General features: G+C 36.5%; 6 protein-coding genes across 8 annotated transcripts; 2 read left to right on the top strand and 4 right to left on the bottom strand.

Moving 5' to 3' along the window:
• The first annotated feature begins 1,906 nt into the window (after window positions 1–1,906).
• Window positions 1,907–4,676, top strand: LOC105275592 (neurotrophin 1). The gene is made up of 6 exons (XM_011332520.3): window positions 1,907–2,884; window positions 3,369–3,543; window positions 3,675–3,919; window positions 4,004–4,057; window positions 4,144–4,253; window positions 4,444–4,676. The coding sequence occupies exons 1-6, from the start codon at window positions 2,825–2,827 to the stop codon at window positions 4,634–4,636; spliced, it is 837 nt and encodes a 278-aa protein (XP_011330822.1). The 5' UTR covers window positions 1,907–2,824; the 3' UTR covers window positions 4,637–4,676.
• Window positions 4,677–4,691: 15 nt separating this feature from the next.
• LOC105275591 (odorant receptor Or1-like) lies at window positions 4,692–7,214 on the bottom strand. 2 transcript variants are annotated; one of them, XM_011332518.3, is made up of 5 exons: window positions 6,210–7,214; window positions 5,524–5,913; window positions 5,241–5,445; window positions 4,976–5,131; window positions 4,692–4,876 (listed from the first exon to the last, which is right to left on the bottom strand). In XM_011332518.3, the coding sequence occupies exons 1-5, from the start codon at window positions 6,569–6,571 to the stop codon at window positions 4,832–4,834; spliced, it is 1,158 nt and encodes a 385-aa protein (XP_011330820.1). In that variant the 5' UTR covers window positions 6,572–7,214; the 3' UTR covers window positions 4,692–4,831. The 2 variants fall into 2 exon arrangements, with proteins under 2 accessions (XP_011330820.1, XP_011330821.1); XM_011332519.3 differs by lacking the exon at window positions 4,692–4,876 and having other exon boundaries at window positions 5,046–5,131; window positions 5,213–5,445.
• A 100-nt stretch (window positions 7,215–7,314) lies between these two features.
• On the bottom strand, window positions 7,315–10,656 carry LOC105275589 (pancreatic triacylglycerol lipase). The gene is made up of 7 exons (XM_026972069.1): window positions 10,634–10,656; window positions 9,168–9,269; window positions 8,867–9,012; window positions 8,532–8,774; window positions 7,919–8,119; window positions 7,691–7,850; window positions 7,315–7,489 (listed from the first exon to the last, which is right to left on the bottom strand). Exons 1-7 carry the CDS (start codon window positions 10,654–10,656, stop codon window positions 7,399–7,401), a joined length of 966 nt encoding a protein of 321 aa, XP_026827870.1. The 3' UTR covers window positions 7,315–7,398.
• A 171-nt stretch (window positions 10,657–10,827) lies between these two features.
• LOC105275587 (ubiquitin-like-conjugating enzyme ATG3) lies at window positions 10,828–13,231 on the bottom strand. Its single transcript, XM_011332516.3, has 6 exons — window positions 12,871–13,231; window positions 12,320–12,508; window positions 11,972–12,217; window positions 11,735–11,887; window positions 11,525–11,652; window positions 10,828–11,461 (listed from the first exon to the last, which is right to left on the bottom strand). Exons 1-6 carry the CDS (start codon window positions 12,940–12,942, stop codon window positions 11,299–11,301), a joined length of 951 nt encoding a protein of 316 aa, XP_011330818.1. The 5' UTR covers window positions 12,943–13,231; the 3' UTR covers window positions 10,828–11,298.
• Window positions 13,232–13,751: 520 nt separating this feature from the next.
• LOC105275586 (tRNA (adenine(58)-N(1))-methyltransferase non-catalytic subunit TRM6) lies at window positions 13,752–15,402 on the bottom strand. Of its 2 annotated transcripts, XM_011332515.2 has the most exons (2): window positions 15,275–15,402; window positions 13,752–15,195 (listed from the first exon to the last, which is right to left on the bottom strand). In XM_011332515.2, the coding sequence occupies exon 2, from the start codon at window positions 15,173–15,175 to the stop codon at window positions 13,913–13,915; it is 1,263 nt and encodes a 420-aa protein (XP_011330817.1). In that variant the 5' UTR covers window positions 15,176–15,195; window positions 15,275–15,402; the 3' UTR covers window positions 13,752–13,912. The 2 variants fall into 2 exon arrangements, with proteins under 2 accessions (XP_011330817.1, XP_011330815.1); XM_011332513.3 differs by having other exon boundaries at window positions 13,752–15,337.
• A 99-nt stretch (window positions 15,403–15,501) lies between these two features.
• Window positions 15,502–17,653, top strand: LOC105275585 (translation initiation factor eIF-2B subunit gamma). The gene is made up of 5 exons (XM_026971752.1): window positions 15,502–15,762; window positions 15,951–16,644; window positions 16,718–17,027; window positions 17,141–17,379; window positions 17,472–17,653. Exons 2-5 carry the CDS (start codon window positions 15,968–15,970, stop codon window positions 17,626–17,628), a joined length of 1,383 nt encoding a protein of 460 aa, XP_026827553.1. The 5' UTR covers window positions 15,502–15,762; window positions 15,951–15,967; the 3' UTR covers window positions 17,629–17,653.
• Window positions 17,654–17,760: the final 107 nt, after the last annotated feature.

Genomic DNA, 17,760 nt, shown 5'->3' with positions numbered 1-17,760 from the left:
GAATCGAGCTTTCTCTGCTTTCTGACAAAATCTCGTGTTAAAATCAGGTGAAGTTAAGCTCTATCAAAAATAAGAGAATAAAATTTTGTCGTTTGCGCCCTTTTGGTCGTGATATTATGCGCGAGGGCTTTCTCTATCTAAAAACTGATCCTAATATTCGCAGCATTCATGTCGATGCAGCAATAACTGAGTAAATCATTGAACACTTTTAAAAGATCCACGATTATTCGAGGATCCGAATTGACCTTATAGGCGAGATACATACAAGAGTTGCTGTATATATGAAGAGGGATTATTTTTAATTGTGATTTTCTAGCGGAGTAATTAAATAATCGTATAATATACGCATATAGCAATCAAAAGCGTAATAACTATATGTACATAATTTCGGTCGTAAAAAAAAACATTTCCGCACTCCTGTTCCTTCTTTATCCAATATATTTCATATATTTTATGATATATTTTTTTAGTGAATCGTATATATTCTACATAAGTAATTTCATTCAAAGTCTTTAAGTTTATAGAATTACTTTTTTTTTTAATAAACGGAGATCTCTCACGTTGAGATTTTCACGAAGTTATATTTTAAAAATTAAATTAAATATAACAATTTTAGAATTTTATCAACATAATCTACATTTTTACGATCGAAGTTTTTTTTGTAATAAAACATTGCCATGTTGTACTTTATGTACTTTTTATATTTATAAAATCATCTTAATAGAGGGAAAAAACGATTTTTGGTTTTTTCCCGCATGATCAAATATAAATAAATTTTTCTATTATTCAAATTGCAATCGAGTTTTGTAGAATACAGGTAATCCGGATTATTTTATTTCGCGCACTTTCTTCATTTGTGAGGGGATCGTGCTGTGTATTTTGTTAGGCTGATGAAAATAAAACTGTGTACCTTTCTGCAATCGACCAGTTCAATGAACAAATCGATCTTGCGCGATTGCTATGCTTCATTTAGATAGACAGGCCTTCGAGGCATTATGCAGAATGGCGACGCGAGGATCCCGTCTGTCATTTTAATGACTATAAGCGTTGTTAAATACAATTTTTTGCACGATGTTTTTTTGAGAAATAAAGTAGAGCGTTGAGACTAATTGTCATGGTAAATCGATCGTTGAAGTTTACTCGAGGAATGAGAAGAATGTCAAGTAGTTAATATCGTAGAATATGAGTGACGAGGATACGTGTAGATATAACTGCCGCGTTCGTTGTATATAATTTATATACAGGATGGTGCACGCGAAAAGTAATCCGATCCTTGTGTTAATGATAATAAGAGTTTTAACAGTGATAAAAAAAGATAATAAATATTATCAAGCGATATTTTCTTTAATGAAATAATAAAAACGACTCTCTAGATACGACATTCACATTATTCTCTTATTGTTAACTTATTAAAACTCTTATTGACATTGACGCTAAAAATTGCTTACTTACTTTTCTATGCGCCAGCCCGTAGTATAAGCGACCATACGATGATTGTAATCCATTTTAACTGTATTTTTCTGGCTTGATCGAGATGTTAGTGGATGTTAGTGAGCGTTTACAGAGTTCACTAAGAAGCAAGCAAATACATCAAACGATATGTGCATAGCAGGAAATAGGGTGTATAAGATACATCTAATGGAACGCGATTTTTTTCCGACATTATTTCTTTTAAGTAATGTACGTTTCCTCTCTTCCTTAATTTTTAGATTATTGTTCTACTTATAATGCAAACGGAAGAGAAAATTAAGTTTACCGTTTAGGAAATTAGGGCGTTCAACGCAAAAAAAGTGGATGAATAAAGCTCGTTTGGAAAAATATGGATGGTTGTTTAACAGCACTGTGTAATATTTCAAGAATTAAGTTTACGTAAAATCCAAGCGCGTCGTCAAATTAATCTCACAAGGATGTGTCGTCAAATTTCCTGCGCTCCATACAAAAATCCTGACCGCAACTGCTGACAGTAATATGATAAACAGTGGTTAAGATTATTATATTTAGAATGATTAGCGCAATCCAGAGTTATCGACGTAACTTGTCCACGTAATTCCGTTGTTTAATGAAAGTCTCTTTCAACTCTTGAAATCCTAATAAGTTGCTCTATTTTTAACATTCCTAATGTCACTTGATATTTAATTTCTTTTGCAGAATAAGCTTTAGTAAATTATAATTTCAACCTTTCAAAGATCCGCGGTCAGAGAACAATTAATTATATACAGTAATATAAAATATTTCAAAAAATATAAAGCCGAAGTAGTATTCAATCACGAATGAAAATGACGATGATTAAATGATGATGAAACAGAAATGAAGAAAAAAGATTTATATTATAATTACAAAACTACTTTTCACTTTTATGAACATATAAATTATGAAATTTCATAGAATCTGTACATCTTTACAATTCCTTGATTTCTTTCAAGAAGTAATCCCAGAGAGCACAATTCATACATTCCTTGCATGTTCCTTGAGATCAACTCCTGCTTCACATGATAACTAATCTGTTTCATCGCAAAAAGAAAAAAATGCGATCAGTCTCTTTGACGTGATCTGAAGATTCAGATAAGTCTCGGAAGCAGATAATATGCGGTCGATAAGGGAAAACCGACGTCAGCTCATAATCGGAAGTCATCACTTACCCAAATCAGTTCAAACCAGTCAACGAAGAGCTACTTAAATACCCAAGCCGCCCGTATTCGCTTCAGTATACTTCTACTTGATATTTTGCGCAGTTGTGAGCTTCGCTCGCTCGCGTTTCATATTGTGTGCTGCATCGTGCGAAAGAAGACAGGATTGCAAGGAGAGAGGATAATAAGTGATTATAATGATGGTATTGAGAAAATACACCATAGTGTTTATGCTGGAAGTCTTCGTTATCTTACCGGTATGCGGAAGTTCATATTTTGTGATTCAAATTTTAATGAAAAGAATTCCAGAAATTAAGAATTCAAATGTGCCACGTCTTTTACATAACATATAGTTCCAAAGATATATCATTATTTAATTTATGTAAAATATATAAATTAAATAAAAACAATAATATTTAATTGTGATTAAGCAAAACACGAGTAAATACACAATCGAAGATAAATATCGTCACGTTCAAAGATTAATTTCACTGATACACAATCAAAACGTTTATCCGAGATAAATCGCATATAATCGATTGTTTTCTTATTCCTAGAAAACGAAGCGCAATTTCGACGAGATTATTCAATATTAATTAAGATTTTAAGATAATTCAAGATTAATTATTGTCGGGATATATTGTGCAAGACAAATATTGTATTTAACAAATAACAAACTAACTTCAATGACATGTAAGTAAAGCGAATGAGCAACAAGCGTATTGTCTATCCTCGTTTCAGATCATTGTTGGGGCTCGTCTTTATCATGATTACGATTCTTATCAAGAATACTATGACAATCATATTTATGACATTAATAGCGAACAATTGAAACCGATACCCGAGGAAATTGCCGAGGAATCCTTTTATAATCCTAATAACGACGCAAAGAAACAAATAAACTCGCGTTTTACAGGTAGCATTTTGAAAGCCAACGATAGTTTCTCCTAGAACTTGATGTTTAATATAATTGCATTCTGCATTAAAATTCACACTATTTACCTACGATATGAGATCAACATCTTTGACTCACGTGATGGTTTGTAGGTATACCGTCAAGGGTCAGTAAATATACAAAGTTGGAGAACAATTTTGCATTTCCGGATGAGCAATCGCAAGCGCAAACTGGGGAAGATCGTAACAGCAATAGAAAAATTGTACTCAGTCCAGTAGCAAAATGCAACGATAAGAATCAAACTTTTTGCGAAGATGTCCCAAATTATCCCACTGAGTTTGTCAATTGGGCGCTTTCGAAGAATTCCAGTTTGATGCACTATGCACACCGGGATGTTGTTAGTATCAATTGTCATTATTTATTTTTGTAAAAGTAGTGAAACGTTCGAATGTTTTTAAAGTTTTCTTTTTCTTATTAATAGATAGCTATTGTGCAGCGTGCAGATACCGCTGAGGAAACACTTTGTTTGTCTACGGTAAAATCATCTTTAAACTATGATTTATTGCCAATATTGTTATTAAACATTGCGTAGATATTAAGAAAGACATCATCAAATTTTAGGAACAACTGATTCGTCCAAAAGCAGGTATAAATATAGAGAATAAATGGCTATACATTCTTCAGTCGAATGAAACAGGTTTTCATCAAAATATACGGGTTGAAACGTGCCAGTAAGTATATAAAAAAAGTTTCTTTAATATTTATATAATATTTATATTAATGTATAATATGAAAAATATATATATTTTTTTTTATTAAGATATGAAGATATATGAAGATAAATACAAATGCCTAATATTTATATTAATAAAAACGTTACCAAAGAGATCGCGTAAGTCGAACATGTCTTTTTACTTTCAGAGAGGCAAATAGCAAATGCAGGTTAATTGACGGTTTTGCGGAAGGATATGTCACGACGTGCAAGCAGAAATATATTTATCGCGAGTTGTCAGCCATCTCCGAGGACGGTGAGGTCGTCCGTGATTACTTCCGATTTCCCGCAAGCTGTTGCTGCCACGTTCAGTTCCAAGTTACCGGAGATGATACTGAGTGAAACAAAAATAATAAATGAGAATGGGATCAGTTCCAAAAAATTTCACGAACCTTCGTCCTTCTATATTATGTATAATAATATTTAAGAAAATATTTAAAATGTCCATATTTTAAGTGATTCTGATTATGAAGATAAAATTGGCCACTGGATATTCTCTTCACGAAATCGAAGAAGATATAATTGCCCTCGCTCGTATTACTTCTTCAAAACATTGTATGCTGAGTAAGATATTCTGATGATCTGAAAAGACAGAAATTAAAATAGCATGCAAAGTAAACTAAAAATAATATATGAAATATTAAAATTATTAAAAGTATTTTCACACATCATCGTGTTCACCTTCATAAACGACTCGTTCGACAAGGTAACTATGTAACCGCTAGTTATCGTGATCGGTCTCTTAGATCGCGAAATTATTATCAAAAGAGTCTTCATTAAATCAGTCGGAAACATTGACCAGTCCATTTCGTAAATGGCGCTACCGATTTCAGCACTCTGCGTATTCAAGGATAGATTGTTTAGAACAAAAGTCTGGTTATCTGACTTCGTGGAAAATCTTATCAAGAAGACAATTACTTTGACGGAATACTATTGAATGTCCGACCTTTAATGTCACTTCATTGCCGAACCAGCAATATAGAAAAATTTGCATGAGCATGCAACCAAGATACAACGAGCTCCATGCAAACTCGAAACTCAGCAGGTTCTTCTTCGACATCTCGTACACGCTTAGACAGAGCACTGTCGAACTTATCGTGAATTGTAAGAGAATCATTAGCGTGAATACTGCTGTGACACGGTCCGCAAATCTGCGCCATTATGATTATTCGCTTAATAATTGTTAAATAATCGTTGTTTCCTTTCTTCTTTTGCACGCGAATAGATACCTGTAGATGTAGCGATGATGGTGAACAAACTCGCGGATGAGCTGTCGTTCTCGCATCTTCTGGTCCGCCTTCGAAGTACTATATTTCTGAGCTTCTTGCAACAAGTTCGGCAATGTACGGGCGCGATGGCAGAATATATCCAGTTGGGCGCAAGTCTGGATCATGAAGCCAGAGATGAGAGTCTCGTGGGCAACGCTGGCATTTGCGCATACCATCAGACCAATAGTCTGATGTAATACGGTGGCCCAATAAACACCGGTTGATGAGATGTCGTAGGGCACCCAGTCGGACAATGGCAAAGTATGAGTGTCAATATAATGTTTTAATTGAGCAACTGTGGCGAAGAAAACCGCTGACTCGTTCAATATCTCGCAATAAATAGTAATCGTCCTGGGAAAGTAAATTTTACCCGTGAAACTATGAATTAAACTTACGTCTCTTAAACAGAGAATTATCTAATAAAAGCAATGTAGCAGCCTTGGAATCGTTACATCATTTTGTCATTTCAGCGTAAAGTGTGAATTCACAAACGCGGACGTTTAAAAATTGTTATAATCCTGATGTTTTATTATTAAAATTTGCATCTGAGATTCCTTAAATTCTCGTCTCGCAAAGATTGTTTAAAAAATTATCCCATGAAACTCGAGACGAATATATTGAACAAAGTCAGCTCTCATAATACGTACATTGCAGTGCGATCAAAACGTTGTTGAATTTCCGTTTCGTAATTGTCCCTGGGCGTACAGACATCCTTCACTAGCATATCAGTTAGGCCGATCACTTCGTCCCGACGTAGCACTAAGTTCATCACTTTTAAGCAAACGCCAAGCACCGACAAAAACAGCGAGAATTTTTCGATGAAGATCTCCACATCCTTGATCATGAAACAGTCAACTAGGCCGCACAGCGCGAATGTGTGAAGTAGGAATATCATCGCTGTAGAGTAAATACAGTACGCCCAGTATTTGACGGAAGTCGAGGGCCAGTCGACAGGTCGCCAGTAACCGGTATACGTCAACAGTGCAAACGATAATGGAAGGACGTGCATCGTTCTTAAATTAAAAGAAGCTAACGGAAGGTTCTTTCTCTCTCTTCACGTAAAGCTCTCACTCTCTCTTCCTCCCTTTTTCCTTCTTCCTCTTCAATAAAAAGATCTAGCGAGAAAAGTTTCTGTTCTCTCACGTGTCATTATTCCATACTAGTGTCGCTTTTACGTCCTCGCTCTTCCGCATGAGGAGTTATTATGTATTCCGTTCCGATAGATAATTCATGCGGAAATAAGTTTTAATTGTTGCATGAGATATTACGCGATACTACGGAAATTATTGCATGCTATTGAAGTAATTTTACAGTCGTTACAGCAGTTTCTATTATAAACGTTAAGAATGTTAGAATTAAAGAACATTAGAGAGAATAAATGTCATAATAGGGTGCTGTCTTTCATTATCATGGTCGATATCCGCGAGTCAACGTATACGAGTTTTGAGCAAGAATCTTAACGTTAAAATATTTTTCTAGATCTACAGATGTAAGAAAAATTTTGGGAAAAATATAGATTGCACTAATCACAATGGAAATTGGCATTTAAAAGGAAATTGAATTAATAGAAATATCGTAATTGCGTGCGATCGAAGAAGACGATGTGTATGGCAAGCAGTAATGATACATGTACGTTTGTCCACCTGTTATTGCGAGACATAAAGTAAGATGTTATTCTCAATTGTTCATTAATATGTGATGAATGTAGCATGAAGGAAAGTACGCGCGTCGCGCAGGCCGATATAATAGTTGTTTTTTTATGCTAATATGAGGGTTTATTATCCTAGATCTTCTGCGGTATCATTATTTTTTTCCATGAAATTTAATGTAATACTGTCAGTTCTGCTGTTGTGTGCTCTCTTCAGCTCCTTTTTCCCGTAAGCCGAAAGGACTCTGCGCGGCTGTCAGTAGATAAACGTTTCCTTGTCTGGAAAAAAGAGAAAAATAGTAAAATAAAGTAAGTAATAATAACAAAAGTAAGTAATAATAATAAGAATTATATATATATATATATGTGTGTGTGTGTGTGTGTGTAAAATTCAAATTATTATTTTGTCAAATTAGAATTTCATAGAATTATTGAATATTAGATATTTCTTTAAATTTTAACAATCTCTCTTTTACTAACGCGCTGTTCGAGGTGCCGTAGCCCATGATGATTCGCGTGTTGTTATTGCACTCGCCGGTGGTAAAACGAGACTGCGAAGGACACTGTACACCGAAAAAGGCAGACTCGTCAGTTACGGACTCAGCGTAGTATTTCCAGGAACGACCATGACTACAGAATTCTGAAATGATAAGTGAAATGTAGAATATGTAAGTTGCGCTTGTCTCAAAGTTTTCAAAGAAGATATACCAGCATCGCTGTAGAATGTGGCGTTCAGAGGACAACCAGGCTGTACACGACGACCACCGTTCGGGAAGAAATCCACTGTGCCTGTAGCTTTAGCTATGCCATAAAATCCAGAATCCGTGTGTATAATATCGACGAAACGGGCATCGGAATGTGAAAGCCGAGGCTCCAGAATATTGAAGAAGGGTCCAGCAGGATCCAATCCTGCATAAAAAGATTTTCAAGTACTTTTCGATATGTACTATCTTTTTTCTTTCTCTTCTTTTTTTACTTACTATAATAATTCAATACCGCGATAGTTTTAAATTTGAAATATTTGGAAACATTGCGTATTTAAATTTTATTCTTTTAATGAAAATGTGGTCTCAAAGAAAAATAAAATTGTTAGTTTCTCTTTATTCAGTATTAATTTCGTTTATTAATTTCGTCATACACAATATTAATTCTTATTAATATATTGCGTTATCAAAAATAAGAATTATCAAAACCTTGTCATCTACAAACGCTTTAATTATATATCTTACTTTAATATCTTTACTATCTTAATTAGCGATAATACATGTGTGAGTAAAACAAGCAAAATTATTGATAAAGAATTTTGTCAATAGAATTTTACCTGTAATTCTAGAAATCTGGAAACTGACTTTTCTGCCAATGTAACCCGCGACTTGGCCGCCCATAGAGTGTCCAACAATATGCAATTTCTCTGGATTGAAACCCGAATTTACCATCTCGTTGAGAGCCATCGCGACGCCAGCTCCAACGATAGGGGCATTCTTCACCACAGTCATGTACGAATCGTTTGCCAGTACACCGTAGTCTACTCCGATGACATTGTGATCGTTTCTCTTCAAGTAAGCTAAAGAATGATTTATATACATATGTGTGTGTGTGTGTGTGTGTGTGTGTGCGCGCGCGCGTATGTAATTGTTATTCATCATTAAAATATACCTCCCACCACTGTTTTCACGCTGTTTTTCATCAGATTTTCCGTGAAACCGTGAATATACATCACTGTCGGTTTGTTGTCGACTATTTTAGATGATAGCAAACTAGCATTGCCCAAGTTATAATCGACATATTCATTCATAGTTGTCCTGAAATACGTAGTCAATATAAATATAAATTTATCGAATATTCATTTTATCTTGCACTGAAAAGGGAGATCAGTATCGCTGCAGAAATGCGATTTCTTTTATATCAGATCAGAATCGAATACGATAAAATGACATAATTATACAAAAATAGATACCCAGAGTAAAAACGTAGAAAGATGCCTTGAAAATCCTGCGCGATGGACACCTCGTCTAAGAAAAGAGTTTCTATAATTTTGTTGTTATTATAATAATCATTTCTTTACATTTTTATTTAAATATACTTTTCTGAATATAAGAAATATAAAAGAATTTATATCTAAGCTATTTTTCTGACATAATATGTTACGATTTCAAGTTTGTGTTTGATTCAAATTTTCAAACATGATTTTCAAAAAAAAAAGATTCATCATAGACTCACCACACATTACACAGTAGAACAATATTTCATTTTCTTTATTATAGAAGTTAGATCAAATTAAGTGAGATTGATGCTTACCGCTCATAGTCACATATATTATAGTGGCAAAAAAAACAATTTGTCGCAAAGAATGGATCATCGTGAGCTCCAGTGACGATGCTCTATCGAACAGAAAAGTTACTCTGAGTCTTGAATTTGCCTGCACGCAGCAATGTAAGAAACTAAATTGCTAATATATGCAGTCTTGGATTTATGGGACGTTTTCTTATCACTTTAGCTCCTTTTGCGTATAAGGGTAATATGCATATTGTAAATTCGTCAAGCGACGGAGATATCTTGATGATCCTTCTTGACGGAGAGTTTAGATGTCAAAATGAAAAATGCATTTCAAGTACGTTCAAGAAAGTAGAGAAATTATTAAATCACTATTACTATTAAATGAACACACGCACAAGCGTAAATAGTTTCATATAGTAAATGGATATTGTAACGATAATTATAACAACGCCATTGTTTCGATGATTTTTTAGTGGTTGTTACTTAACTATTTATGATGTATGTCTCTAAACATAGCATTTCGGCAAAGTCAACAACGTAAATGATGCTGCAGATATGCACGATTACATGATTACGACGTACTCCTCTTCATGTTCCTGTATTTATAAATTGTTGAATCACATTTTATCGTCTTTTATCACGATGTATACAAGGATACGGCACGCTTGTATACATCGCGTTCCTAATATAATATTAAAAAAAATAGACTATCTTAATACTCTAAGGATTACCTTTAAAGAGCGAGATAATACAAAAATTCGTTATTTGAGATTTTGGGACATTCTATATACTGCAAAATCACAAGTCCCATTGTTGCATTAAAATTTGAAAAATTATAATTAGCGTTCTTGTGACAGATTAATGTCCAAAAAAAGCGAGTGTGTACTAAGCAGCTTATCAATAAATAATAAATTTCTACTATCTAATTGCTGTAAAGTAATGGGTGTGGATAACTGGTCGTAAAGACCCATAATTTTGTCAGTAGTTCTTCCAATCGCTCACGTTAATTTATTCACTGGTAAATTTATGGAAATGCTGTTGATTATCGCCGCAGCAGCAAGTAATTATGTGTATCTGCGACGCGCGAGGAAGCAAATCGGAGGAAACGAGCGAAGAAAAAAAAAACTACATTTTATAATCACTCACCGTGTCGTTACCTCGAATAACATGCAACTTTGCGAATAAATCGTTCACATGTAAGATCCAGAATATTCCAATTTATTTTCATAATAATTAATTATATAATTAACGATTTTAATAAATATTTGTTTTTTGTAAGTAATATTGTATAACAAATAATTATTTCAATTATAATGTACATATAAGAAGTTCCTTCCGCATTTTTTTCCGTTTAGTTTTTCGTTGCTCTTGGTGTAGCCTTTGTTTCTTGTTTATTGTCTGACGCTTGTCAGTTTAAATAATAAGTGCTGAACTTAGTTTGCAATATAAGAAGTCTTCTACGTAGTGGAGTGTCTGTTACTTAAAATTTACTTAAAATTACTAAGAAATATATATGAATTATTAATTCATTGCGATTCTTTGGATCCCCGGGAATGGAGATGTTCGTATTATGTCGGATAACAAATTCTCTCGAATTCTATCTAAATCATGATTCCCCAAACTCAAGATATATGCAATCGCTTCTGAATCCTTACAATTTGAGACACCACGAATGTCGTTACGATTTTCACACGACGGAGAGCATAGTAAACATCGATACATATATCCCGCACATTCTCATAAATATGTTTCTGTAAGCAATTTTATATTAATCACAATACAATACTAGCATCTTGATAATAATAATTTGCTTAGTTCACTGTGTTTAACATAAAATTCTGCGTATAGTCATATTCGATCGTTGGTATAACGGACTGGACGAACTTCAAGAATATTATGAGATACATGTGCACTCCCAATTCTCCACCGCCCTCCATCACAGTCTCCATGATTTTCTTCATCACTTCCGCGTGTCTGCGCAAATTCAATCAATTAGTATTTACGAACTCATCATTTTCAGGTTTACAATATTTTTACCTGCACGGATGAACGGAAGCCATAGGTGGACCTGGTATGTGTGGATGACTCTCCATCGTGACTGTTTTCTTTGCATGATCTTGACTAACATCCTCGTACATCTCTTCCACACTGAGCGGTTTTCGGTTCTAATAAATTAAATGAATAGCGTAAAACAATGGAGTGTAATTCAAAGATCAAAGAATTCAGAGAGAAATGTGCCCGGTTTACCTCATTGTATCCGTACAACCATAATCTAGGCGTTTGATAATATTTATCGTATGTAATGTACAGGTCATAGGTGCGCGTGCGAATAATCTCCCCCTCCGTGAACGAGTCCCGTTTTTCTTGGCTGGGTTTCTTCGTGCTTTCCGTCGCCGCATGCTACAACGCGAAATGTCGTCTTCTGTGAGTTACTACTACAAGAATCTTCCCTCCTTCGTACAAATCTATCTGTTTAAATCGTACCTTATCCTGCTCATCCAGCATTCCACTGATTTCGAAAGCCTCCATATCGGCAGCATCCTCATCGTCATCATCCTCTTCCACATTGTCCTGGCCCTTAGATGGCTCCTCTAATGTTTCTTCCAATGACATTTCCGTCACTCTCTCATCTAGGCCAGCGATACTGGTGGCGTAATGATGAGTGTCTACCCAACCACCTTCAGGATCGTCCGCTTCTATAATACATTCTTGCTCGTTGCTATACTCCATCTACAAAGGCACAGTGAAATGTAAATTTCATGAAATTAAAATAAAGTGTATAAACAAAAGAAAGATGGTTATACATTACTTTCATGCGAGCAATGGCATTACCTGTTTACATCGGCGTGTACAAGGAACATTGCGCGTCAGCAAAAACTGCTTGCCCTTTGGTAAATAAGATTTTGCTCTGTCCTCATCACCAGTGGCCCACTGCCACGTGGGGCAATGGTGCACCAAGTGATCCCCAGCTGCTACAAATTCCTCCGGCGTCAAAACACCCGTTTCTCGAAATTTACTCTCCTTAAAATTGTTTTTACATGAACTTTTTACACGAATAAGTACAAAATGCTAGTCCAATTAAAAGAATTGTAGTCGACAGAAAGACAATTCCATGTGAAGTAGAAAAATCCAAGTAAAAAATATGGAACAAATTTTGATCGAAAATTGTACAACACAAATGACTTATTGCACATTTTTTTATATGAAACTTCGTCTTTTTTTCACGAAGAATCTTCTTCTCGACAGCACCGTGATTTACTGGATACACATTGTCCATTGTTACTTGACAAGATCTCCCTAACCAAAGTCTATCAACGGCTCTGACGAATTACGATGAATATTCAGTTTTCGGCGAGCAAGATCTAAGCAGAGCAAAAACTTACCTTCAACACTGGCGTCAGATATTCAGCAACGCCCAGTGCGGTGCCTTTTACCGAATTTATAACGCTTTGCATTGTTGACTGACCCTGTGCGCTTCCGGCGCGTTTATCAGAACTGTTCGCGAGATGAGGATAATTGCCCAACGAAATGGTCTGTGCTTGGTGCACGTAGTTGAAACAGATTTGTAATACCGTTCAGGGACGTTCCTTGCCGATCATGATTTACACACACGTCGAGGATTTAATCTCTGAAAGTTATTGCAAGACACTTGGCTGTTCTCTCCCGGCTTGCCGGATCGATTCAATTCGCACCGAGTGTCACGCAACTTCGTCTGACAGGTGATTTCGGAGTCTGACCGTTGACCGCAAAATTGTAGATGGATGATCTTCATCGATCTCCATGGAAGTCGCTTGCAAAGAGCATTGCTGCCAATTCAAGAACATAAATTCCTTGCTTGTTCGACAACGACCGATAGACCTTTGTTCTTTGGAAACTTGAGCAAGTGGCGTTGGAAGTTTTGCAGCAAGAAAAAAACAAATATTGTAGATACTGTGTTGCATAACTAAACGCAGAGCCCGAAAAAATTAATAAAACGCTTCATTTTTGCCATTTTATCGTTAGTTTCCGCTAGCATATTGAATATTACCTCTTGTATCCTCGAACATATTTTTAAAAATCTCAAATAAAATTGTATTTACTTGTATATACATAGCATAAAAAGTAGTTAATACTGTAAATTATACAAGTTATATTATCAATTATATTATTTAATTAACTTATTAGATAGGATACAAAACGTAAAGTTTAACATGATGCATGCAAAGCGTTATCGAGCAATATTATTTTCATTAATATGTATATTATAAGAAATAAATGCCGAAAGTTTATACCAACAGAATTATATTTATGTAAAAAATTATAAATTATTTATAATGAGTGAAAATTTTCGTACATTTCTGATTTCAGTATTTTACAATTCTGGAACATGCAACTGCATGCCAATCGATTTCTCGTATCAAAATTCATTAAACGCATTTTCAACTATTATTCAACTAAGTATCCTGTCAAGATGTAACCACCAGTATCATTGGTCAGTATATCAGGATGCGTTCTGTCTGGTAATACTTGATAAGACCGTAAGAAGTTTGTGAATAGTTTTACATTGATCACATTATATTTTTGTTTCAGCTCGATGTAAGTCTCTTGCAACGGTTCTCGGTGCGTGTGAAAAATAACGAAGGGCCGTGAGGCTCCCAGGAAAGGCAACAGAGCGATTATGATGTTCAGAGGATGCTCTCTCGCTATAATGGTCAAACCACGAGCCTTCGAGTTGCTCAACAAATCTACTGCGCGTTGTGTTTCCAAGAACCACCTTGGCTTCTTCGCGGGCACTGCGTCCTCGAGTTCATCGATTTTCCGTTTCAACACATTTTCTTTTTTCGCATCATTTGCAAGAGGTGTATTGTTCTCATCTGTCCCAGTCTCCGATGCTTCGCTATCGATTTTGGATGTTTCACCAGTCTCAGTTCCTTGCTCGGATTCCTCAGGTGGTCTCTCACAATTTTTCAGTTTGTTGACATGATTAGTAGTCCTTTTACACGTGGAAATATTTTCTAACACGTTTGCTTCGCCCTGGTAATGCAATCTCAGGAAGCTATAGATGTTCACTGTGACGTGCCTGTCCTTTAATTCCTCTGAGAAATTCATTGCTTGAACTATTGTAGTCTGAGGAAGGTTGCCGGGATGCAAATTGATCAAGTAGCCACTGGTGTTCGCGCCTATCCTGTTCAGCATAGCTGCGGCTGGCAATCCCTGAAACCCACTGTCGTACAGCAAGTGCAAGCCATCTGACTGCACGTCGCTGTAAGACAGTAACTGTGCCAGAGTGTCCATCCTCAATCCTCCAATTTTTTCATGATTGTGCTTGAAGTACACGTCGTGTAGAGACACTATGGAGGGCTTGCACACCATCAGGAACCTGAAGTACTTGCGCTCCTTCTTCTTGATGTACTTCTCCTGTGAGTACTCCGTTTTGGCCGCGAAGGACCGGCTGTTCTCTATGAGGCTGCCGATTATCTCCTTGCCGGTCTTGCCGGCCTCCCGCAACTGCAGAATCTCCTCCTTCGACAGTCTCTGCGACGTGCCGTCGTCGGTGATCGAGCGGTTGTCCTGTCCGCTCAGGTCGCCCTTCAGGCCGTCCCACGACTCCGCTTGCTCCGCCAGCCGCAGGGAGAAGGTCCCCTTGCTATTATATAACGGCACCATTTCGAAGGTGCTCCAGAACGGCTTGCCGATGATCTCGCGCATATGCACCTTCTGGTCTTTCCCTAGCGTCAGAATACCGTTTTCAGATACCTTGTATATCTTACTGAAACTCTGCTTCTTGACTATCACGTAGGTGCCCACCGTGATCACGTTCTCCGCGGCCTCGACGTCACTCATCCTGGATATTCTATCTGGAGTTCCAGAACGTCGCTCACTCCGTGCTGAGAATTTTTAGGTTAGTGCGTAGCCATCGAAATTTATGGGAAAGCTGCAAGTTGATTGGCCACAACTTTCTCGGATCGAGATCTCGGATCGATTTCTAGGCATCGTAGACACAAGGGTTTCTTTTAGGTTAAAATGGTGAACATATGCTCGTGCCGCGTTGCGTAAGCCTATGATGCGATCTGCGTCTTTTTATTAGAAGATTATAATCTCGATACGTGGCTGTATGGCACTGTGTACATTCACATATCACATATTTCAGTTGTTTTATTTTCCTGCATAGAACGACGTGTGAAGTATCGTTTGAAGCAAGGGAGACAGAACATAACCTTAGCTGCGGCGTTGACACATGTTTTGATACATTGGAGCATGAGTGCTGTCGCAGTCGATATTTTCTCGATATAACGGTATTTTATATAATATTTTATAATATTAGGATAATATATTTTATAAGTATTTTATAATATATTTTAGTATTTTATAATATAAGGATATTAGGGTATTTTCTTTCACTAGCTACAATTTTGTTTGCAGTGCTAATTTAACAGCTTGTTTGTTCTTCTAATAATATGCTGTTATTTTTTTATTGTTACAGACTACAAGGTGACAAAGATGGTTCAACACAATGAGTTTCAAGCTGTCGTGCTTGCTGGAGGAAAGGGTTCTCGTATGACGGAGCTCACAGCAGGCCAGACCAAATGTTTGCTACCGATTGCAAATGTTCCCATGATCTGGTATCCGTTGCAAATTCTTGAGCGTTCTGGCTTTAAGGAAGCAATCGTTGTTGTCTCGGAATTATCAAAGTTTGATGTATCTGCATCATTGGACAAACTGGGACTAAAAATCAAGACGGAGATTGTGGGGATTCCAGGAGCGGAGGATCTTGGCACAGCTGATTCGATTAGACTCATCCACGAGAAGATACATAAAGACTTTTTAGTGATATCTTGTGATCTGATTACAAATGTAGATATATTGGAGGTGTTGAATCTGTACAGGAAACATAATGCGAGTATAACGGCTCTAATGTTGCCCGTACCAAAAGTGCCAGATAATTTGGTAACTCCAGGACCAAAAAATAAGCAAAAACCAGAGACAGATCTAATCGGTATCGACAACAATACTGGCCGATTGATCTTCCTGGCTTCTGCATCCGATTTCGAGGAAACGATTAATATCTCGCAGAGGCTTCTCAAGAAGCATACTAGTTTTACTGTTCACTCTAAATTGATGGACGCGCATTTGTACGTGATAAATAAATGGGTGTTGGACTTCTTGGTGTATAACAAGTAAGCAATCTTACTAAAAATATTTCAGAGTAGCATTGGAAATGATTACCGAAAACGTAAAATTATTTTGCAGGAACTTTACTACATTGAAAGGCGAACTTTTACCATACATCGTGAACAAGCAGTTGTCCAAACCTAAACAGTCTATAGATGATAAAAATACTTCCGTGGTACAAGTGGATTTGAAGGAAGACATCTTCCATTTTGCGACGGAGAAACCTTTGGACGAAGTGATAAGAAGGATGTCGGCCTTCAACGATCACTGCACTGACATGGAAGAAGCTTACCACGGAGATATAATAAGATGTTACGCTCATGTATCAAACGAAATGTTTGGTCTTAGAGCCAATACTGTACAAATGTATCATCTTGCCAATGCTAAGGTTGAGTAATATGCTGCTATAAATTTTAACAATAAAAACATGAATATTTAATATACTTATCACACACATACGATAAAAGGAAGCAACGTTTATTTAAGAAAAATTCGATGCAGATATCGGAATGGTGGAAAGCTGACAAGAAAAGTAGGAACCGGTTATCGCTGCTGCCAAGCACCTCGAGTACGGCGACTGTACACAGTACGCAGATGCAGGAGTGTCGTGTGGGTGACAATGGGTTAATCGAGAAAAAAACATCGCTTAGGCACAGTCATGTTGGAGCTAACAGCATTGTAGAATCGAAGACGAGAATATCTCAAAGCGTAATAATGGAAAATGTGACGATTAAGCAAAGGTGAGGCCAGGATGTTCACTGATCATAGGGATCATGATCGACCTTTCCTGTTGGTCGAATTATATTTACGATTCGTGCACATTTTTTTGCAGGTGCGTTATCCACAATTGCATACTGTGTAACGGTTGCACCATCGAGGAAGGTACTGAATTGAAAGACTGCTTAGTTGGAGCGCAACACGTTGTGACATCTGGTAGCCAACATTCTCGCGAAGTACTCACCGATGCGGACAGACTTATAGAAATTTAATACTCGCTATTACCTAAGTAAAATATTATAGTTAAGAAAACATGATAAAAATGAAGTACAATTTTACTAATAAAAATTGTATTACATGTCGCAGCTTATGTTAAATGTCTCTCTAACAAACATTTCCAGTGT

The sequence above is a fragment of the Ooceraea biroi genome, chromosome 8 (genome assembly GCF_003672135.1).
Source record: "Ooceraea biroi isolate clonal line C1 chromosome 8, Obir_v5.4, whole genome shotgun sequence".
NCBI lineage: Eukaryota > Metazoa > Arthropoda > Insecta > Hymenoptera > Formicidae > Ooceraea > Ooceraea biroi.
This window is presented reverse-complemented; position numbering and strand designations above follow the sequence as displayed.